The sequence below is a fragment of the Lutra lutra genome, chromosome 12 (assembly GCF_902655055.1).
Source record: "Lutra lutra chromosome 12, mLutLut1.2, whole genome shotgun sequence".
In the NCBI taxonomy this organism is placed as follows: Eukaryota; Metazoa; Chordata; class Mammalia; order Carnivora; family Mustelidae; genus Lutra; species Lutra lutra.
Window position 1 is genome coordinate 451,482 of NC_062289.1, and position 23,147 is coordinate 474,628.

The window sequence follows — 23,147 nt, forward strand, 5'->3', positions numbered from 1 at the left end:
AGGGTACCCTCGCTCTTCTTCACAGCGCTGCCGCCCGGCTGAGCCCGCCGCTCGGGGGAGCCACACCCAGGCCATAGCACTGCCCCGTGGAAGGACAAGAAATGAGACGACCCCCAGGGACGCTGCCCTCACCACTGTATAAACACCTGTGACACGAGGGCCGTGAAGTGAGGGAGAAAGGCAGCCTCCCACGTCCCCAGAGACTGCAGCACAGGGTCCAGGTGGCCACCTGCCTGCCCACCACTGACCCTCCTCCAGGCTCCCCCCAGTGTCCCGCACAAGCCCACCAACGGCGTCAGCACCTGTTTCCTGCAAGTGTCCCCGCAGCGTGCCCCCATGCACACGGGCTCTGCAGGCGGCCCCCGGCATCAGGGTCGCAGAGCCTACACCCAGGACACCACTGAGGGAGCCGAGCGTGCCTGTGCTCGAGAGACAACCGGCTCCTCCAGAGGGGAGATGTGTGAGCACCAGCTTCTGCCTGGCTCGGCACCTGGCCTCCGTCCCCTGCCCTGTGCTGTCTGCGGCCGCGAGGGCTTTCTCAGGTTCTGGTGGCCGTGGCTAGGGCCACGGGGAAGCAGCTGTCCTCACGCACCTGCCAGCGCCCAGCCCACTGGGACCGTCTTCCCCCGTGTCTCCCTGCTCTGCCTCCCCCACCCCAGCTCACACCAGGCCAGGAGAGCTGGACCCTGCCCACGGCCCCAGTGTGCGCCCACTGTCCACCCAGCACACGCTGCCGCCTCACGGTGTGAACCGCTGTCCACGGCCTGTGTGGCATCGGACACCTAGTCTTTCTTACTCTCACGATCCTGTCACCCTTGACGCTCACTGAGCCCGCTGTCCGTGTGGCAGCTACGCAAGCTGCTCTCCTGCCGCTGCGTGAACACCGCATTTAAGGTGCACACCTGACCTGTTACGTGAACGTGTGCGTCAGCTCGTGCTGCCTCACGTTTAGGAGATTTTAACCGTACGCCCTTAACATGGGTATCGGTACCCGTGGTTAACGGCCCAGGATACATACACTCTCACTGCACGTACGAAAGCTGCACTTCCACAACCCTGCAAGCGAGTGCCCCGCCCGCAACGGCCCATTTTGTTTCCTGTTATCCAGCTTGTGTCGCAAGTTACGGGATCTGAGGATTTGTTCCTCCCTGGTGCGGGGCCGTCTGCAGACGTTAAGTCCCTGTGCTGACCCGCCCCGGCTCCTTCCCATTCTTCTCTGCTGCATCCCGTGTGCACGGATTCTGAGGACTGTCTCCGGTTAACTGTAGGTGCGACTTCCCAGTCCTGGAACAGGCTTTTGCTTTCCGCATCAGCTACAAGTCTCTGCAGACCTTCTCCGCCGTCCACCTGTTTTGCCCGTCCGACTTCATCAAGCACAACACTGTCACTTGAAAAGCTCTGTCCCCTTCTCTGGGACTCTATCCCAAGTCCCAGCGTGCCGACCGCTTCAACCCCGAGCTTGGTCCCCAGAGCCCAGGTGCCTGGCTTCGCTCCACGCAAACTGAGCCGTGTGCCTCCCAACCACAGCTTTTCTGATGATTCTTACTTGGCAGGACACCCAGTCCGATGAAAGGCACGCCACGCGCCATAGCTGCGCTCCAGCAGCATGTTCCCCAGAGGAGGGCTGGTCGAGGGGGCGCGGAACCATCCACGTGCTCGGCCCCGGCAGTCCGCACTGAGCCCAGCACCTGTGAGCGGCTCGCCAGCCTAGTCCCCCCAGCTCTCCCCTGCTGGGAGCATCTATTCACACCGGCCTCCACCTGGACCACACCTCAGGTGCTGCCCTGGCCACAGAAAGCCCCACGAAGCCAGCTGTCTGCCCCAAGAGCCCCAGAGCCGCGTGGTCCTCCCGCTGCCAGGCTGGCCTCCCACTGGGGCCAGAGTCCCTCTGACGGCCTCCAGCAGGCACCGTGTCAGCGGCGCTGCTTGAATCTGCATTAACCGTGGCCTTTCCTCCACCCGAGACCTGTGCCCACACAGTCTGGTCCAACACCTCGTTCCTCAGCACAGGGAGATCGGCCTGTCCCTCGGCCCCTGGGGCAGCGCCCTGCACACCTGCATGTTCCCTTCAGATGCAGGAAGCTCAAAACCGGGGTGAGCTCACCATCTCAGAGAACATTCCAGCAGTAAAAATGAGCATTCACAGCGTGTGGGACAAGGCAGCGCACGGAGTGCGTCCGCAGCATCTACACGTCCGAGCTCTGAGGGAGGAGGCAGAACTAGCCTAGCCAGGGCTCTCCCTCACGTCTCTGCTCACAAAGTAGCCGCCACAACCGCCCCCTCAGTCTCATCTGGGCAGGAAAGTGCGACGGGACACCAGGGGACCCCAGAGCTGGCTCCCCCTCTGGCCCTGCCACCCCTGCCCGCCGCCTTCCACCTCCAGAAGGGACGGACCAGGGGGCACTGGCACGGAGGGTCTCCTGCGGGGGGATGGGGGCCGACGACAAGGTGCAGGTCAGGTCTGCAGTTGGAAGAGCTTGTCAGGCAAACCACAGAGCAAACGCGAGAGTGCGTCGGGCATGTGCAGGACACCTCATGGGCTAGACCCCGGCCCGAAATGTTCCAGGGTCGGGGACCAGGACGGAACAGAACCTGCATGAGGCCCAGTGCCTCCGTAGGGAAGCCCACCCCAGGGTATGGCAGAGCCCCAAGTCCACGTTCCACCAGCACCGGCGGGTCAGCGCTCAGCGAGCGTGGCAGGCCCGGGCACCTGGGCACCTTGCTGCGGCGAGGCCGCGCAGGCTCATGTACCTGAAGGAGGAGTGCTCCGCGTGCACTGCCAGGGAGCCAGGGGGCGCGGGGCCCGCAGCGCCTTTCCGGATGAGCTTGCCCGTGTTGGCGTCATAGATGCGAACTTCCGGCCCAGCCTGGGCCCGGGGATGGACCGGCGTCGGCTGGAACAAGGCAGCCGGTAGTGCGCCCTGCCTGTCGGGAAAGGCTGCTGGGCCATCCTCCCTGCGGGGACAGAACGAGGGCTGAGAACACGCGCCGCACGGACACCGGCCTGGCCGCAGCTGCAGGCCTGTGCAGACGAGGACAAGCGGAGCGTGCGCCCCGTGCCCTGCCCGGAGCCTCACACAAACTCTGCAATCCCTGCCCCTCTGATGCCTGGTTCAGGGCTTCACCCTGGAACACAACAGCCGAAGTCTGACAGAGAACAGGACGCACGTTCTCAAACCGTCTTCGATAAACAGACCGTCGCCCCACAAGCCCACAGAACCACTAGGCCCATCAGGCTCCCACCCGCCCCTCGCTCTGGTCACTGTCACCCTGGCCACCGGCCCTCCGCGAGGCCTTTGTTATTTGCGACGCGGCCACCAGGCCAGGAAGGAAGAGCAGGCAAGCTGGTCCTCCCTGCTGCATGGCTGTGCCGGGCAGGGGACGACCGGGCTTTTGGGAGGTGGTGGTGTGAGAGTGTGAGCTCTACAGGGCCGGGCCCTGGTGGTCCCAGAGACGAAGCACGCGTCCTGCGGCAGCACCCTGTGGTCGGAGGAGAGTGGGCACAGGCGCGGGCTGGCGCTCACCTCTGCACTCGGCCGTAGTCATCCCTGAGCGGGAAGAGCTGCTCCTCCACCCTGTCCCAGCGCTCCAAGCAGCTCCACAGCCAGTCGGGGTTGACCACGTGCAGCTGCCCGCACTCCTGGGCCTGGCGCACCTTCTCCGTGCCTGCAGGGAAACCAGCTCGGTCAGTCCAGCCTGGGCTGCAGGCGCCTGGCGGCCTCAATCACTCGGGCTCTGAGCCCTGCCCGGAACCATCTCTGCGTGTGAAACCTGGGAATTCACTCCAACCACCGCTGCCCGCCCCTGCCCGCCCCCCCAAGAACAGGGACCCACTGTGGGGTCTCACAGGACCCACGGGCAGGGGGAGGGATCTGACGGACCGATGGGCCCCAGCAGAGCAGCCAGCAGGCACCTGTCCATTTCGGTGGGGTGTCCCACTGCTTCCGAGGGCTGCAGCCGACTGCCGGAGATCTCTTCCCCAAGACCATGGGCTGGGCCTTGGCAAAGGCTGTGCGTCCCTGCTGTGGGCTCGAAGCCCCACCCAGCCCCTCTGCCGAGGCCACCTTGCTCCCTCGCCCAGAGCCGCCTGCTGAAGGCCAGCGGCCAGTGGCCGGGGCGAAAGCAGACCACGTGGACGGGAACGTGGTGTGGGTGCGTCCCTGCCAACACGTGTCTGTGTCCTTGGAAAGGCTCTTCAACAGTTGGTGAGGACACCTGTCCCGCCCGCCGCAGGGGTGGACCGCACTGTGCTGTGCCCAGGGAGCAGAGGCCAGGCCGGCTACCAGCACTGCCAGCCATCAAGCATCCCCGAGCGAACAAGCGGAGACACTGAGATCGGGGAGGATGAGGGGGCTGAGCACCCAGGCAAGGGTGAGCCACAGGCAGAGAACGAGCCCGGTGCCTCCTTCCCCGCGCCCCTGGGCTCACTGCACGTGTGCGATGCCTGAGAGAGGCAACAAGGCCGCCCCCACCTCCCGGTTAAGATCTTCCCACATCTCACACCAGGATGGGCCACCTAAGGGCCTGCGGCTCAGTGGCGGGCGAGCGGGCCCCACGAGGAGGCTGTGACCTGGGAGGCCCGGCTGAGCAGGTGCAGGTGTGGGAGGAGCAGTGCCCGAGCAGCCGGGGACGGTCTTGGTTCAGAAGACACTGCACCATCACTGGTGAGGATTGGTTAAAAAAATCGTTTTTTTTTGTTGTTGTTTTGTTGTTTTTTTTTTTTTTTTTTTAGCAGCCCTGTGTGTTTCTTCTTGATTTGCCCCTTGCCGAAAGGCTGTTTTCTGGACTGAAATCCTGGGAGTGTAAGGGGGACGTTGCTACAGTGACTCTCCCAACCTCACCCCTAGAACGAAGTGGCTCCAGCCGGAACCTCCGTGCTGGCTCTTCTCAGGCTTCGCTGCCCACTCCCCACCAACCCGTGTGTGCGGACGCCGACGTACTTGGGCTCCATCATGACCTCCCCATCCCCCCTCTTCTGCCCGACCCACGTGTGGCCCCCCCACTGCAGGCGGAGGAGCCCGACGTGCGGCACGCAGGGGCAGGGGGGGCTGGGAAACACCAAGTGCCGCGCCTGCGCTACTGTACACGGACGGCACACGCCCGCCCCCACCCAGGCGGACACACAGCCCATGACACCAACACGAAGCCAACAGCAGGCACGGAAGAGGCAATGATTCAGGACGAGGCTTCTGAAAGCTCTGCAGACGCACAACCGGGCCCTTCTGGAGTGGCCAGTGCGGACCCCCGCCCGGGAGCACCATGGGGGTCTTCTGTGTCCGCCCCGCCCCCCGCAGGATGGCGGGAGGGGGACCGGCCTGGTGCACCTACCTGCCCTTGCCGCGATCAAGTGGGTGGCCCTGTTGGGGCTGCCGGGGTCCAGCGCCAGCTGCGTGAGGACCTTGGCTCCGAGGGCCGTGGCGTGGTAGTGCTCCCGCGTCTTCTCGATCGGGAAGTTCGTCGGGTGCAGCCCACTGAATATTATGGCGACGTCGGCCAGCACCCTGCTCTTGAGCTCCGGGACAATCTTCCGTATGTCGGGGGCCTCCGGGCTGTCCCCGAGGAGATGCCGGTCGTACCTGGCGTAGTAGTCAGAGTGCACTCGGGCGAGGATGTCCTCCAGGTGGACCAGGTGGTCGTCCCCGTCTCCGTCATCCTCGTCCTCGTCATCCTCCTCCACACTCTGGTCCAGGGACTCGCCTGCTGTGACACCTGACTGCTCGCTGTTCTGTGACTCGGTCTCAGCCTCCTTCCGGTCGGCAGAGCCGCCGCCCAGCCCACAGAGGCCGTCCCGCTCACCCTCCTCCTGCATGTCGGGGTGCAGGCCCGGGGCCGGCTCTCCGCATGGCCTCTCCCCTCCTGGGCCGGGTGGGCCGCCCCGCTGTACCACCTTCCCTGCACCTTGTGCTCCCTGAGGCCTTTCCAGGCTCCTCTTCTCCCCACTTTCACCGTCAGACGATGACTGGGCGTCTGACTCGCTGTCACTGGAAAGGTCAAAATCCAGGTCACCGCCTGCTGTGCCCTGAGTGGCCCGCTTTTCCGGCAGTGTCCGATCAGGATGCTGAGCACACACAAGGGGCCCCCTGCCGTCAGCCACGGGGCCACGGGCGGTGGGTCGGCTGCCTCTCTCCTCCTCCTGCCCAGGCAGGGGCCAGTCCCCCTGAGCAGAAGCGCTCCCGTTGAGTTCCCTCGTGGGCTTCCCAAGACCATTACTCTGCTCGACCCCAGAGCCTGGCCGGCCCTCCTCGGTCTCCCTGACAGACAGAGCTTGCTCTGGAACGTCGGCCCCTCTCGGAGATGGACTTACTGCAGGTGTGCACAAAAGAAAAGGGGACTGTTAGTTAGCATCCAGTGTGAAAGCCCTCGTTAAAGTAACGGCACCCCCCAGCCCCCGTCCCCGTGTCAGCTCTGACCGTGCTCTAGACCTGGGCTCAGCAAACTCCAGCTGTGAGGTTTCTGGCCACAGAAGGTCACTCTGCCTTGGTTTTACAATGGTTAGAAATGGAGAGGACACACTAGGCTTCCACGCTTGGATGGACAGCCCGCGGGCGGCCTCCCAGCCCTGCTGTGGCTTCACGCCGCAGCGCATCTCCTTCAGGCCCTACGGCACCTGGCCTGGGCCTCCAGCTCTTAAGTCACAGCCGCAGTCCCCGCAGGCCTCCGACAGCCTGAAGACCATCAGACACGCTTCACACCGCCACTTCCATCCCCTCAGACAGACTCTGGCTCCACACTTGCCCGACAGGTTGAGCTGGGGGGCTCCCTGCAGGCTCTGGGCCCGGGCCCAGCGCCCACCACCAGCAAGCTGGAGCTGCTTCGCCCCACAGCTCGCTCTTTCCAAGGATCGCCTTGGCCCAACTCCCGCTGTCCTGCTTGCCTTTTAAGAGAAACTGGGATGACAGGCAGGATTCAGACACGATGAATTACGCAAACCCTTTAGTCTTCGTCCAACTGGGAAAGTGTTTAGGTTAGTACTATTCAAAAACAAACAAACAAAAAAGAAAACCAAAAACCAAAGTGGAAACCAAACATCCCGGTTTTCATTCTTATAACTAAGCGCCAGCCCTGTAAGGACTGAAATACGAAGAAACAGAAACAACGCAGCCACGACAGAGGCGGGAAGCACGTGCTAACCACTCCTCTGCTGCCCAGAAGGTCTCACCCACCTTTCCTTCTCGCCTGGGACTCCCGAGACCCAGAGGGGGCGTTGATGTCCCCTATGCCCTGGAAGTAGACGTATTTCTTCACGGTGATCAGATTGGGGGCAAACTTCCAGACATCTTCTCGGTCATCAATAATGCAAACCATGGAGTCTCCACAGGGAAAGAGATTTCTAGAAGTAAAAACCAGAACTAGCACACTGAACGACAACAACGAATCAGTCAAAAGTCACGATGAGCTCTGGCAGGTAGCCGGCAGTCGCAGATTCATCGGAAACAGACGGAAACCACGCTGAAGGCCTCCTGCTCAGCTCGTGTTTAAACTCTCCACGTTTCCAGACAAAGGAACATTAACACAATCACACTTTCTCCACGGTGCTGCTCCTGACGGGGCTGCAGCCAGAGCCTAGTGTCTGGGGACCATGTCCCCGTCCTGGGAAGCTGACACAGAAATGGCCGCATCCCAGTACGTTTACAGACACAGAAGACGAGCCTGTGGGCCGGCCTGCAGGCGCCCGCTCTACAGCGAAGGGCTTTCCTGGTGAAGGCGGGAGGACAGGCCCACACAGCGCAGCCCTCTGTAAGAAACAGCGGGCTCCTGCAGCACAGGACCTGCGCGGTCTCTGCTCAAGTCCAGAAAAGCTACCAGAACGTACGGGGTCGGCAGGCATGCTAGCAAGGGTTAGCCGTCTGACAGATGTAGGCACACCCTACTACCCTCACATGGTCTCATGAAACTCTCTCCGTCCGTGATTCCGGGGCTCAGACAGGCTCGTAGGATTCAGAATTCAAAGCGGACTTCGTCCTGGATCTGGGAGTAAACGCCAAGGCCCGCCTGCCACTGCTCCGTCCTGTGGCTGCCAACGGCAACAACTACCCGAGCAAACACGTTCCTGTGTCCAGGAGTAACACTATCTCCGGAGCCTGCTCCCCTCAAGTAAAACAGAAAGCAGCTAAAATAATTTACACAGTCCACGCTTTCTGGCACGTTTAACTCCAGATGAAAGAGAGAGAAAAACTGGGAAAAGAGCATTCACTTGCCTGTACCTACACGCGCCACAGGTCGGCCACCCACACCCGCTGGGGAGCACGCCGCTCCCCTCTGGCGCTGTCCCTGGGGGGAGCTTCCCTTGACTCCATGAACTGACAACACCCCTCACGTTCCTTGTCTTCATCAACGTGCTCGGGTACTAACTAGCAAACGCCAGGTCGGCTTCTGAAGCAGAGACTTTCAGATTCTCCTCCTGGTTCCTGTGGCTTTGAATAGGTCCCTGTGCCTGTGGACACCCTAAATCCGAAACACGCAACGTGTAGGAGGACGGCCCACACCAGCGGAAGGCCAGAGGCCAGTGTCAGTGCCCAAACATCCCCGGGACGCACACGCACGGGAACCCGTTACAGCAGATACCATGCTGTATGGGAGGGAGAGAGAGAATGTGTGGGTATTCGTGGGGGAGAGGTTACTACCTTTCTGGGTAGAAATGGGGAAATTCCTTGGACACAGTGAACATGTGCAAGAGCCTCTGGACGGGGTAGACGTGCCCACTGTGAAAGCACAGAGGGCAGGACGCACAGGGCACTTGGTGACTAAGGGAATGGGACCAGGAGCAGATGGAGCAGATGGGGCTGTGACTTTGGATCTAGAAACTAACAGGACTAACAGCAGCAAGCTCCTCGGGAAACACAACTGTGAGACATCAACACCCCCTCCTTTCACACTGTCCTGCACCTGCGGGAGCTCTCGGCCCCTCTGCTTGTCACCTTCCGTTCCCCGCTGCTCCAGCCCCGCTCTCACTCCCCCTCCCCAGACCCTCAACCTGTGGGGCTCTGGCTACATGCCCTGGGAGCCCGCCAGGGAGCCCAGCACAGCCTAGACGCTCAGGGAGTTGGGGGAGGAAGGAGCCCGGCTAGAAGACAGCAGGTTTCTGGGTGCCGTGCGAAGCCGGGAACGGGGACAAGAAGCACAGAACTGCCGGCCACACGTGCTTTCCGCTGGACACTGAGCAGAAAGCCGCCTCAGTGAACACAATGAGTACGTACCTGAGGTTCCCCGTTTTAGAAAACGGGTCAATACACTCATCCCTTGATAATATTCGATGAGAAAAAAGCTTCTTCTCGGGGTCTAAAAAGCCTTTGAAAAGAAGACAAAACAAAGGTCAGACATGTGACAGGCTGATGTCCCCCTCTGTGTTTGGTGAAGCCCCTTCTGTTCACGACACTGGGACACTAAGCGTCCCAGACTGGCACCAAACACTCTAGTCTCTCTTGGTAGGACCACGATTCACTTACGGTTCCTCTTAACATCTTTAAGGGCTTCTGTTCACTAACCCTTTGCTGAATTTAACATGACCTGGAATTTGGCTGAGCTCAGAACATAAGGACTAAACAAAGCTTCACATCACCCCCCGGGGCGTGGTGCCTGCGGGGACAATAAACGCATGAGTACATCATTTCTACCCACCACGCTGCACGTACACGAGGGGCTGGGCCCCAAAATTCTGGTTCTGCCACTGTGGGCAGCTTCCCTGTGCCTTGGGCTACTTGCAAAGCAAGGCAGGGAACGAGGCTCCCAGCAGCCTGTCCTGCTCACTCCGACAAGCTGACCATACTCTCGGCACATCGGGAGACCCTGTCAGCGCCGTGACGGCAGACGTGGCGGCCCGCCGATGCAGCCTGCTGCGGACGGCCCGCATGCTGAGCAGGCTGGCCTCCCGTCCACCTCCCAGCAGGACCCCGAGACCACACATCTGACTCACGACTTGTCGGAGAGAAGGTGCCCCATGCTCTGGTGTCTGCACACGCGAGGCCGGCCACACAGCAGAGGAGGGCGGCCACCTCCGGTTGCTAACATCTGTGGGCTCCCCAAGCCAGCAGCATTCACTAACGGAGACCGCTCACGCCCACAGGAAATGTTACCAACACGCATTCTTACTAATTAAAGAACATACAAATCCTGTATGGACACTGATGCCACTCGGTGGCTGGTCTCTACAATCAAATAAACGAAAAGCACCCCCACCTCTTAATCGCTGTAACAAAAATAGATCTATCCTAATTATACTAAAAATATATACCCTGCGAAAATGGTAACTTTCAAAACTGAAACCTGACAGGATGAGGACGCTACAGAAACCGTGGGGGTTATAAACCAGGGCAGGACCTCCAGCCACCCTCTGTCAACAGTCAAACCCACCCTCGATGCCAAACTCAACTCCCCCAGCTCCAAGGCCTTTCCATGCCAGCAACCTGCCCTCTGAAGGCCGACCCCTCAGAGCCACGCTGGGCACGCATCCCATGGACCCCAGCTTCCTCCCAAGTCCTCGGGTGGGCGCAACGCGGTCGCCAATGCTAAAAGGCAGCCACCTGGCAGTGATGGGTCCCCTGGCCCGTGGCGAGGCTACTTCCTGTGACGTGTCTGCAGGTGTTGGGATGTGGGAATGCTAAGCCTGACACAAGGAAGAGGCAGACTGCCCAAGGGCCGCTGGGAATGTCCTCTCGGCCTCCAGGTCCCCGCCGCCCCAGGCCCCTCTTCCTAAGTCAGTATTATCTTCGCTCTCTGTGGGCCCCACTGCCGGAGATGTGGAGAGACACGACGGCTCCAGATCATCCTGCGGCCAGGAGGCAAAGCCCAAGGGGGGCACCCGAGGACCCAACCACTCCTTTGGCTGTGGGTGCCATTGGTCACTGGCAGGAGGGTTCCATGGAGTGGGGACACCAGGCCACCACTCAACAAAGCAAACACAAGATGATGGGATTTCAACACGCGGCTGCTGTGCTCACGACGAAAATTACAAAGGTGCTACGTGTTCAAGGGGGATTCAGAAGTCACTTCTCCATCCACAAAGACCAAGACCAACCAGTAAAAACACTTCCACGAAGAAGGACTTAATGTGGCCACTGTGGAATGACTATGGAAGTGCCGTGGCCAACATCCGTGGAATCAGAGTGGGCCAGAGCCCTGCTGTCCCCAGGCGGCACTGCCACCAGCACGCACCACCCCCGGCCCAAGAAGGCCTCCGCACACACGCTGCCCAGCACAGCTCCAGAGCCAAACCAGCGCGTCCGTCACACACAAGAGACAGCCAGGACGCCTGTGCTCCGACTGTCCAGTATGGACAGACACCAGCAACCTGATTCCAGGGGATTTCCAAACCAAAGAACAAAACGACTTCACGTGTGCTCACGCCGGAAGTTTCTACTCTTCCACCTACTCGCAGTCCTGAGCAACCTTCGGACCGGCCATAGCGTGCGTCCGGCCAGAGTGCGAGCAGCCCACACATCTGGGGAAGCAACAGCTGGCTCTGAGACCGAACTGAGCCTGGGAGAGCTGGGTTTCTTGTCTCCATCTTCCAGAAGCCCACCAAACCCGCCGGGGACGATGTTCACGCAAAGCTCGAGGCCGCACAGGGGACCGAGGGCGGAGCTGCGCACCTGCGATGGTGTGGGCGTACAGCCGGCTCCCGAACGTGAAGACGTGCAGCTCGTACAGCCGGGCGATCTTCTCCAGGAACTCCCTGCAGTGCGGGCGCACGCGGGTGTGCAGCATCGGCTCGCCCCGGCCCAGCTGGAAGTGGAAGATGCCCTGCAGGGACACACATGCCCGGTAAGAAGCCAGAAGCTGCCGGACGGCACCCCCAGGCCGCACCCCTCAGGGCGCCCACCCACGACGGACACCGACGGTCACCACGGAGGGGACTGAGCGGCCTCGGTCGCTGAAGGACCACTGAGGACAGCACCCCGTTGCCACAGCCTCAGTGGTGTCTCCAGACCCTTCGGCTATTTCATTCGTAGTCTTCTCCTGGTAAGGGATAAAGCAAGCGTCCCGGAGTGAGGATGTGCATGTCCTGCTCAATCAGGAGCCTCCGCATAGCTGAGCCACAGCAGGTCACCCAGAGCAGGTCTCCAGTGACCCGCCGACAGCGTCCTCCTGAGGCCGCGACGGGGGCAAACCACAAAACTCAGTCCCGCTCCTCGGCTGTTGTAACGTGCAGGTTTACGAACCTACAAACGCAGCACAAAAGCTGACCCGGTATCCTAAGCCCCCTTTAGCAGACGCACAGAATCAGTGATACCAACCTGCTTACGTGTGACTGATATGCCAGTTAAGCTCACTTTCCTAAGGAAACTAATCTTTGATCCTCTTCATCCTGCTTATCATTAGTTTTCTCAGTAAAAATATGCTGAACTGAAAACACAAGCAAGTGACCCAGACGCTAAGTGACTTTCTACCAGCTGTGAACTCGTCAACCCGCCCCGGATGTGGCTGTTCTCTGAAAACGTGCATGCGTGGATCAGAGCCACGGTCCCCTATGGCACAGGTGCAACAGAAACGTCCTTGAAAACACAAGCTGGGATCTCCAGAGCTCAGAACTGAACACGCCTTTCTAGCTGCCACGGGCCAGGGTGGCACCGGAGGGCCGGGCAGGGACGGAGGCGAGGACGGAACCCCCAGGGCCAGTTGCAGACTTGGCCTGTCTGCGCGGGCGGGAGGACGCCTTCAGCGTGTAGATCACACAAGCTGAGCAACAGGCATGCCACGGCGAGTTCCAACTTCTACGGAGTGAATGAGAAGTGCCAACTTCAAGGCACAGTAAACCCCCGGCCGGTGGGCCAGCAGACACAGTGGCACAACCACGCCGCAACCCTCTCTCTGCGCGAGGTCCTCCAGCTCGCTGCTACACTCGCGAAGCAGAGGAGTTATCATGAATGACAAACCCCAGAGGACTTCCGAACCCCTCCCGTCACACACTCGTATCAACAGACTCGGACCGCACTGTGCACAGACACGGCGAAGGCAGCCGAACAGCACAGGTTGCCTCGGGAGAGGGGACCGGGCCTGAGCGGAGAGCGTCCCTGTTCACTGCCACCGGCAGCAGTGTGGTGGCAGAAGGACCCGCCGCACATGGGACCCATGGGGACAGCCCACAGATGCCCGCGTCACCGCGCGCGCTCACGAAGCCAAACTGCTTTCCAGCTGAGTTTGCAATGACTCCCGGATGACATGCAGCTGTCACCGAATGCTGTGACCAAACCTCTCCCATCCCTCCATCCCTGTTGCTGGCCTGGCCTCGCCACTCCTGTCAGAGGCCTTCCCGCGGGGCTCACGACATGTTTCCGTGTGGGTGAGGCCTCCTTCGCTAAGGACGGCGTAAGCTGGTCCCAGGCCTTGGAGAGCCATCTTAACAGACGTCATTAAGCGCTTTCCAAAGGGGCCAGAAGAACGTCTACTTCTTAGCGTCCATACCAAGGAGAAGAGGTGGAATGTGGGAAGAGTTTAATGTGGACATTCCCTGACCCTTTACGTCTGAGAAATCCGCTTCCATGGGGGCATCTCAGGCTTTACCTTCAGTCTCTTGAGTACAGACCCAGGACCCACCTGGGCCGCTATCCCCGATATTTCAGCTATCCCTGGAGGCCCAACACCACCTCACTGTCCCCACCAAGACTGTCCCTCCTTTGCTGTCCACCTGCTCCGGGGCCTCAGGGCTTCCAGGTTCCAAACCCTCGACCCTCCCCACAAACCCCGCCACGCGTGGATCTGGTGATAGCAGGGCCGAGTGACCTGGGAGGCAGGAGTGTGCACCGGTGCTGCCCAGCAGGGACCAGCTCCGGGACACGAGCCCAGTGGCACAGGTCCTGGCTCCAGCCCCAGGAGGCACTCACTTTGTTGGACATCTGCTGGCAGTGCTGTTCTGTCGTGTGGATCAGCGTCTGGTCCAGGTCCACCATGAGCACCAGCTTCCTGTTCCGGTGCAGCCGCTCCTGGTCCTCCTTTGCCAGCTTCGCAGCTTGCTGAAGTCGGAATGAAAAGGAAAATCATAAAGTGTGTACGTCTGGGTCCAGAACCAAATCCGATTCTATCAGGAAAAACAAAAGGAAGCAGGGCACTGGCTTCCCCACTCACTGCCCCATCGCGCCGGCAGCCCCACTGCGCGCTAACACGGCCCCAGGGGCCACACGGCCTGCCCCCCACTCCTGAGCCACTCCGCACACGAGAATTTCTGACCGTAATCCCATAACTTAGTGTTAACTAACGAGAAGGCGGCGGACTGCGAGCAGCCGGTCAGTGAGGACTGGCTGAGGGCGACGCGATGCGGGCTGGAGGGAGGAGGCCAGCAGCGAGGCGGGAGAGTGGCCAACTGTGGGGCACCAGGCGGGCGGGGAGCTGCGGTGGTGCCATCTCGGCCTCCTGCCGCGCTGCGGACACCGCTTCGCCTCAGGAGAGACCTGGAGATGGCGTGGCCCACCGTGGCCAGTGGGGCCAGTGTGGGACTCTCGGCCGGCCAGCAAGTTTCAGGGTGCACATCGCTTCTGCCTCCTCAGTTCGGTCCCTGTTGCCACAGACGAGCTCCTGGTCCCGCTCCCGTCAGCCAGGGCAAGGCCGCGTCTGCCGCTGAGAGGGGCCGCAGAACGGGCCAGCCAGAGTTCCGCCCTGGCAGCAACAGCGGGGAACCCTTTCTTCTCCTTTCATGCCCCAACTTCTCAGGTCTGTCTCCGGCTCCAGCTCTCTTACTCACTCGTATGCTTTTCCGTATGTACATTTGTTTAAGGCTCAGTAATTCACGAAGTCAAAATCCTGTCTTTCCCACAAAAAAATAAAGCTGGTACGTACCATTCCAAAGCACAGACCCGACAACTGCAACACTGAGAAACGCGTCACCGGCTCTGAAAGGGTCTCACAGGAAGGGCCGGCTTCCCCAGCACTTGTGGGAGGCTCCGTCCTGGCGTCCCCCACCCCCGCACCGCAGCCCTGGCCCATGAGAGCGCGGTCAGGACGCCTCCCCGCACTGCCCGTGAGGCCCTCGAAACGCGTGCGAAGCAAAGTCGGTCGCGAGCACACCCACCTGCGGGCTCCGGATCCTGGCCCGTGAGGACCGCGCGGCACGTGTAACCCCCACCCCCACCCCCGTCCACTCCCCCAGCCCTGTCAGTGGCAGGTGCCGCTCGGATCTGACACTTCTCCCATCACAGGCGGCCGCCTGCACCTGCCTGTGCCCGGCCCTGCTGCTCTGCACACGGCAGGGAGCACACCTTCCCCTCAGCCCCTCTCAGCCTCCGGCTCTGGCCGTGGGACCGTGGGAGCCACAGCACCCCAGGGAGCTCCGACTTGGGGCGGCGGGGCTGGCGCCTCTCAGGAGGCAGATGGCTTTGGGAAAGAAATGCGCGCGGCCTTCCGTGCGGCAGGCAGACGGCAGGCGCCCCCCAGCCGCCCATCTCCCCAGCGGCTGTCCGGGAAGCCATCCCGACGACAGGCCTGGTGCCTCCCCGCGCCGCTCTCTGCACAGGGCGAGAAGCCCCCCCCCGAGGCGCCCCGCTATGCTCAGGAAACGTTCTCGGGGTTCGCCTCTGCCAGAGGCAGGCCTTACCTCGGAGCTCACCATGAGCTCGGGGACGCTGTGCACCATCGACACCGTGGCCGTGGACAGAGGCACCTGCTGCCCCCCGTTCTTGCTCTGCAGCCTGCAGACACGAGAAGACACACCGAGTCGGGCCCCCGGAACCCATCCACTCGCAGCAGGACGCACGCGGGGCACCGGGACGAAGAGGCTCACCCCCACTCAGGGGCCAGGGCTGGCTGGGGGCAGGGTCTCCTGCTGCCCGCTGCCCCAGTGCGGCCTGTGGGCTGAGAGCAGGCGGGAGAATTCTCCCCGAGCGCTCCGCTCACCAAGGTCCCCGGAAATGAGCAGTGATGGCCGCATGGAAACGTGACAACACGGACAGGCCGTGCCGCTCTGCACAGCGAACGCGGGCAAGGGAGCCCGGCAGCGAGGCGGGGGGGCCCGGGGGCGGGGGGCTGTGAGGTGCAGGCCGACCACGGATGCACAGCGGGCCTGGCTGCACGGGGAAAACACACCCGCCACGCCCGGGCTTCCAGAACTTAGGGAACTAAAACCAGAAAGGACGCCTCCCGGGGAGACGGACCTGACTCGCCGATAAGGAGGTGCCTGCCATCTGTCGCCAGAGGGGGCCGCCCCTTCGAAGCTGTGGGTCACCGTGTCTCACGCCCAGAGGCCCCGCCCCCACCACGAGCTGCCCGTACTTACTGGGTCAGGTCTTGGCCACACTCGGCACACAAGCCTTTCATGACAACCGGGTGGCTACATCCTTCCAGCCGCACCAGAACCGACCTGGAGACGGAGAGGAGAACGGTCCCCGGTGAGGAAGGGGAGCCCGCGCGCCCGCAGAGCCCGAGGCCGGCACCAGCTCTCCCAGTGACCTCCGCCTAGCTCCTGGCAGGCCGCGCCCCCCACGCTGGGGCTCCGCCTCCCTGGCTGTGCCGCGCAGGGGGCTTCGCACAACACAGCCGCGGAGGCCGGGGGCACTCAGGAGAGGGGCCTCGGGAGAAGGGCCGACTTCGGACGCATGCAGGAGCGGCATCTCGCGCTTCTGGTCACGACGCGCAGGCGCGAAGGTTCCTACAGCGCGCAGGCGCGAAGGTTCCTACGACGCGCAGGCGCGAAGGTTCCTACAGCGCGCAGGCGCGAAGGTTCCTACGACGCGCAGGCGCGAAGGTTCCTACAGCGCGCAGCCCTAGCGGCCGACAAGAACGGACGTCGTCTCCCATGTGTCGTTCCCAGTCCACAGAGGAGCTACGAGCCACTGGGATTTTTCTGGAACGACTACTGTATTGCTGGCTTTTACCAATACAGAAATGGCCATTTCCTTCACATGCGAGCGGCACAAACCGCCAGGCTGTGTGGTCAGAGCACCAGCGCCGAGCCGGGGCTCTGGGGGCCGGTAACTCGGCACCACGGGAACCCGCTGATCCCGCGGAGCCTCCTTGCCAGACCTGAGGCACCCAGGCACCTGGCAGGCCAGCGGCTACGAGGGCCTTTCTGGGTGCTTCCTCGCCAAGGCCACAAACCAGACAGACACTGTGAGGTCTGAGCCCACCAGCAAGTGCCACGTGCTTCTCCTGCCTCCCCAACACTGCCCCAGAGCTTCTGGACCACAAAGGACTTCCATGGGTCACAGAGGTGCCAGGGCTGGCAACGCCCTCTTCTACGACCACGCACTAAGTGCCCGGATGACTGGGCCCAGGGCTTGCCACCCCGTGTGTCCACAGCCCAGCAGCACGCTTGCCCCCAAACCACGGCGCCGGTCAGGTGGCAGGTGCTGGCGTCCTTCAGGGAGGTGCTCACCCAACACTCACGCCACCGCCAGACTCTGCCTGTCCCCCGTTGTTCAAGCGAGCCGTCCCTGCAGCAGACGGCACCGCTCCCCTGAAAGCTCCCGTCTGCCTGGCGCCGCTCAAACATGTCTTCTTGTTCCAGGCTCCTGCCGGCTCGACGCTGGGGATCTCCGTTCCAGGAGAGACCCCGACGTGGCCCCCGAGCCCGCCGACTGCCGTCCACCTCCACTGGGCAGCCTGCACTTCTCCCACCTTGTGCCACCAGCTTCTGTGCCGCTGGTGTCAGAGCTGGCAGTCGAGCCTGGCTTGGGACCACGGTCCAGCTGACCTTCTCCGCCGGGCTGGCTCTGTGGCACTTTGCCAGAGCAGGCCCAGCCCCCGCTCAGAAGCCGCATGACAGCCTCTTCGCTCCTTTCTGACCCCACACCACCCCCTCCGAGCGGCTGCTGGGGTCCAGCCTCTCGTATCACGCCCTCACGGCGGGCACCGCCGAATCAGCCTCTCTCGGACGCGAGAACGCCCTCCCGGAGAGCAGCCCCTTCACAAACAACCTGCAACTGAGACTCCGTCCTGCCAGCGCCCCTGCCCGTCCTGGTCGCCTGCACACAGGAGGGGAGCAACAGGCCCAGGAAGGTGACCGTCTGAGAGGACAGGAGCAGAGCCGGCAAGGGGACTGACTGCACTTTCCAGAAAGTCAAAGGTGTCTACCATCTGTCGGCTATTGGGTTTCTGAAGGGTTTGTCAGGCCTTCTGGAACCTGGCAAATATCTGCTGTTTGCCCCCTGGATGCTGGGGGTAGGTGGGTTTGTTTTTAAGATTTTATTTATCTGACAGACAGAGATCACAAGTAGGCAGAGAGGCAGAGAGAGAGGAGGAAGCAGGCTCCCCACTGAGCAGAGAGCCCGATGTGGGGCTCGATCCCAGGACACTGAGATCATGACCTGAGCTGAAGGCAGAGGCTTAACCCACTGAGCCACCCAGGTGCGCCTGGGAGTAGGTTTTATAAGAAATGGAGTAAACTGGGTCATTCACCAGTCTTTAGGGTTTACAAATGCTGATGTCACCTGCACTTTAACGACAGGTTCTGTGGACCCACTACTGTATGAGAGCGTGTAAGGCTGCGCAGGCCACGCAAGCACCGGAGACAGAAGGTTCTGGCCTCTGGCACAGCACGGCCCAGCGGCCAGGCCCACAGACGCTGCCTCTCCTCTGTGCCCACAGCACACAGATGCAAAACATACAAGACGGTCTGCGTTTACTCACTTCACTCATTTCTGCTCTAAAACATGACCTGCGGAGAACTCTCTTCAGGAATATCAGAAACTGGGCTAGAAGGATTCCGCCAATCTTTCCTAGAATGTTAACCTGAAGACACACTTGGTGCCTCGAGGTCAAGCGATAAACAGTCGAAACACTCCGTGCGGTACGTGTCTGCCCTGTAGTCAGCTTTCTCATTTTCCCTAACGGTGCTTCCTGAAGGTTTGGTTTTGTATTTTGATCAAGTTCAACTTATCAGATGCTCTGTGTCCTTCAGAAATCTTTCTTACCCAGGTCACCAAGATTCAAGGGGGACCTCACTAATTCTAGAGCATTAACTGTCCTTCGGCAGGACACTTCTAGGATGACCCCCCCCCCCCCGCAAGATGACAGGATGCAAACGGGGCGGGGGGGAGGCAAGGCCAAGCCACACCGGTGAGGGGCACCAGGCTTCACACCCCCCAGCTAAGAGCCTGCTGAAAGTGGCAGCTTGGGGACCAACAGCTCTGGAGCCCACAGGTGGTGCTAGGAAGGGAGCCCGGGGTGGGCGGGGCAGAGGGGCTTGCAATGTACCCGCAGGACAGAGGTGCCAGCAGAAGTGGGAACCGCGAGACACAGGAGTGTGTAGACCCTCCCGGATGTCCCCGAATGCACCTGCCAGGGACCAAGTGCAGAAGGGACGGGTAAGTCCGCATGGAGCACAGAGCAAGGCGAGCGCAGGCCCCACCAGCCGCTGGCCAGCTGAACGCACGGCTGGCGCGGCCGGGGCCAGAGGTGGAGCATGGGTCTGATGAGCTGTGTACCCCGGCCCAAGGTGTCACCATCTCATAGCATACAGACAGCAGGTCCTTGGGGACCCCCAAAATTAAAGCACAGGCAGAAAAAAAGAATGTCAATTTTAAAGCATCAAACCAGAGCATCTGCCCACAAAGGCTGAAGAGCATATGCCAAGGAGCAAACGTCTTGAGAAAGGGGTGTCAGAGGTAAGCACCCCCGGGAGAGACCAGACAGGGTGAAAATCCCACCCAGACCAAGATGTCTGCACTGTGACTAGGGGTGGTCGCCAAGGCACACGTTTGTCTAAACTCATCGAACTCTGCCATTACAGTGCACACCCTATGCTGGTCGACCAACCACTGAGGGCCCAACGTGCCAGACTCAGTGAGGAAGGGGCACCAGTGACCTTTCCGAAGGGCCGTATGGTGGAGCCCCATAGCGAGGTCCAGAGGAACACGGGGATGGGAGCAACCCCTGGACCCCGGGGACACAGCTCAGTCCTGCTCGCCCAGCGCTATCCAGGATGACAGTGTCATGACAGCCTGCCTTGTCACCATGCAGGCCCCTGGGACCTCACCGTGCCACTCCATGGCCACTGGGACCCACATGGTTGGCCTGGGACATGCTCCCAATGCTGCTGGAGTCCCCCCAACATAATAGGGTCCCTCTGCTCGGACCAGCCTGCTACTCACCATCCACCTCGACCTCATCCTTTTGTCTGAACCCAAGCTCAGAGCCGCACCTCCTCCCAGAAGCCCTCTCAGCTCCCACTGCTCTGGGTGACACGCAGCACCCCCCCCCCCAACAGGCTGCAACGCCAAGGCCAGCAGACACAGGATCCTCGCCAGAGCAGGGAGGCGCCAGCAGGCAAGGAGGCGGCAGGCGGGGATGGAAGGCACCAAGGTGGGGCGCGCAGGCTCACCGCACCGCACGGCCTTGGCTACGTGGCCTGGACGCGCACCTTTCTCCAGAAAGCAGTTCACCTACAGGTCACATTCAAGGTCACATAACCTTCAGTGCTGGGGTCAGAGTGTTTTGCCTGTCGTATTCCAGAGCAGATCTGGAGGCACCTCTGGCGGTCACAATGCGGCGGCAGCTCCTGGTACCTCCAGGGTGGGACCGGGGTGCCCTGAAGGGGTGCCCCGTGCAAGCCCCAGTGCACATAACTGACAGGCGGGTGTCAGCTTCTATGGCTGTCCTGACGGATGACCCAGAGCTCTGTGCGCCGGCAGCCTCCATCCCCCAGAGGAGGGCAGCCAACGGCAGCCGGGGGCAGGCACAGGGAGGCCCCTGCTGCAAAAGGTACCTGGGACAAATCCAATCACCCCAAGGCCTGAAGGGAGGATTTAGTGTTGACAGTGACAACCGCAGGAGACGAGTGCCACACAAAGCTTCTACAAGGATTCCCTCCATGGTGATACGACACGGGTCTCATTGTCACCGGACACGTGTAAGAGATACACGGATCACTCACAGATCAACATAATCCCTCAACTGCCTTCGTTTCAAACCGTGATGTCTACTCTCCCTGACATGAGTCACCCGAGGGCATTAAGAGTTCAGGAGTCCACACCGTTGTGTATTAACAGAGGATCGGCTAAATTTAAACACGTGGTCTCCACTTGAATTCACCCTGGGAGTGCGCGTCACATTTCAGCTAATGAGGCGGTGGGCTCAGCCCCGGAGAGTGAGTCCACGCAGGAAGGGGGTGGGAGAGGTGGTGGTACGCAGGTCACCAAATGCAGAACAAAATGTCATGAGGTTTTCTCAGCCCACCTGTCAGCAGACACCATGTGATACAATGTAGCAAAGTGGGCCCCAAACCAAGCAGCATCCCACCAGAAACCCACCGTGTCCTAAACCTAACCATGCAGGACGCTAAGGCCCCACTGGCCAGGCTGGGGGGAAAGTGTTTGAAAACACAACACTGTCTCCACTCACAGGGGAGGAGCCCTAGGTCTGCAGAGATGTTTCTGACAAAGAGAAAGTGAAGATACTGCGAGCAGCTACTAAACCACCCCAGCCTGTGCGGTTTCAGGAACTTCTGCAGCCCTGGGAAGAGAGCAGGAGAGGCTGGGGGTCAGGACGGGCAGCACACAGCAGCTAGGGACTACCCCAAAAGACTCCGAGTGAGCTGTTTGTCCCACCCTGCCGCAAGGAGACGCACACATGACCCAAGGACAGCATCTCAAAAACCTCCAGTCCCAACGAAAAGGAGGGTAAAGAGACTTCCTTCTTTGTCTGAATTAAAAGATCGTTCAGATCGGTCTTGCAGGCTCAGAGCGTCCGACATTAGCCTGTGGAATACTGCTTCTGCATCTCTGCGTGGGCCAAAAGAATTCTCAAACTCAACTGAAGGAATGATCAAGACAGAGGAAAAGAGTATTTGTAAAAAAGTAACAGTAATGTCCTTTTACAGTATGAGACGATTTCATCCTTGCAGATACTGATGCAAGAAAGGGACGAGAGGCAGGGAGTGATCCTAGTGTTTCTGCCCTCAAACCAACACAGCCCCCCGCACCATACCCTAAGGGGAGTGGCATACTGTGACCTCTCGAGAAAACACTTCAGCCAAGGAGACCAGCCCCAAAATGTCAAGTCAGTCACCAATAAATGTCAACTTTCCTCGTTTGCCCTTGAAAAAAAATCTATAGGAAAATCATGAAATGCAATTTGTGAAGAAGTTATTTTCCCCCAAATACAAACACCAAACTCCCTGGAATCTTTTGTACTCACCGGCTTTCCTGTCTGCTCTGACGGGCCACCAGGGCGCACTCGCTGTTGCAGAAGGCAGAGGGGAGGACACACACCCTGAACTCGTGCTCGTAGAAACCATCCCTGTAAAGGTTGGGTCTGACCCGTCCCTTCTCCCTGCAGGTTAGGAGAGCTCAAAGACCTCTTCTAAGCACTACACGCAGACCTTAGCGTATGAGTGCACACGGAAAACGCATTTTGTGCACCCAGATCCTGCTTCCTAAATGTCACTCTCCATTAAAAGGAAGCAGGACTTCTCGGAGCAATGGGTGATTCCAGAGTTGGGGACAGGGGCCTCAATACCACTTGTGTTGAAAAATGTGGCCATGCTCTCAGACCGACAGGGCCTCATCACAGTGGTCAGCTGGAGGGGCTCCCACTGCCAAACCTGCAACAAGGGGAGCGTCAGGACAAGTAACAGTGGTGGACAGTAAGAACCCAAGAGTCCACACTGTAAACTAGTTGTTCCTACAGTAGATAGCCAATCCAGAAACGGAGAAGAAACAAAAGACTTAAGAATGTCACGACTAGGGGCGCCTGGGTGGCTCAGTGGGTTAAGCCACTGCCTTCGGCTCAGGTCATGATCTCAGGGTCCTGGGATCGAGTCCCGCATCGGGCTCTCTGCTCAGCAAGAAGCCTGCTTCCCCCTCTCTCTGCCTGCCCCTCTGCCTACTTGTGATCTCTCTCTGTCAAATAAATAAATAAAATCTTTAAAAAAAAAAAAAAAAGAATGTCACGACTGGACAATCCTGAGTAAAGTAAATAAATTAATAAATAAATAAAACTCCCCAAAATAGGAGATTCAGACAAGAGTCATCAAGATGCCAAAAACAATGGCTGACCATTTGATGACAGAATTTAAGATATTTACTGAGGAAGAAAGTACCCCTCACAAGATACTTAGCAATTACAACAGGAAAATTAGTCCATTTTCACTAGAGCCACCACCGTAACAAACCACAATGGGCCACACGGAGGCCACCTGCTGCCTGACGGGCCGCTCAGGACACACACAGGCGCTCCAGCAAGTCCTGCCCAAAGGCACACGTGGGAACTGACAGCCAGTCTGC

General features: G+C 60.2%; 1 protein-coding gene across 2 annotated transcripts in view; it reads right to left on the reverse strand.

The window, feature by feature from the left end:
* The window catches only part of CTDP1 (CTD phosphatase subunit 1), a 55,130-nt gene that overhangs the window by 26,529 nt on the left and 5,454 nt on the right, over positions 1-23,147 (reverse strand). For both annotated transcript variants that reach the window (XM_047698388.1, XM_047698389.1), the window contains exons 2-10: positions 16,202-16,285; positions 15,524-15,617; positions 13,821-13,949; positions 11,589-11,739; positions 9,198-9,288; positions 7,164-7,330; positions 5,329-6,303; positions 3,525-3,666; positions 2,752-2,955 (exon numbers count right to left, since the gene is read on the reverse strand). In XM_047698388.1, the coding sequence (XP_047554344.1) occupies positions 2,752-2,955; positions 3,525-3,666; positions 5,329-6,303; positions 7,164-7,330; positions 9,198-9,288; positions 11,589-11,739; positions 13,821-13,949; positions 15,524-15,617; positions 16,202-16,242 (1,994 nt within the window). In that variant the 5' untranslated portion in view covers positions 16,243-16,285. The remainder of the gene's footprint in view (positions 1-2,751; positions 2,956-3,524; positions 3,667-5,328; positions 6,304-7,163; positions 7,331-9,197; positions 9,289-11,588; positions 11,740-13,820; positions 13,950-15,523; positions 15,618-16,201; positions 16,286-23,147) is intronic.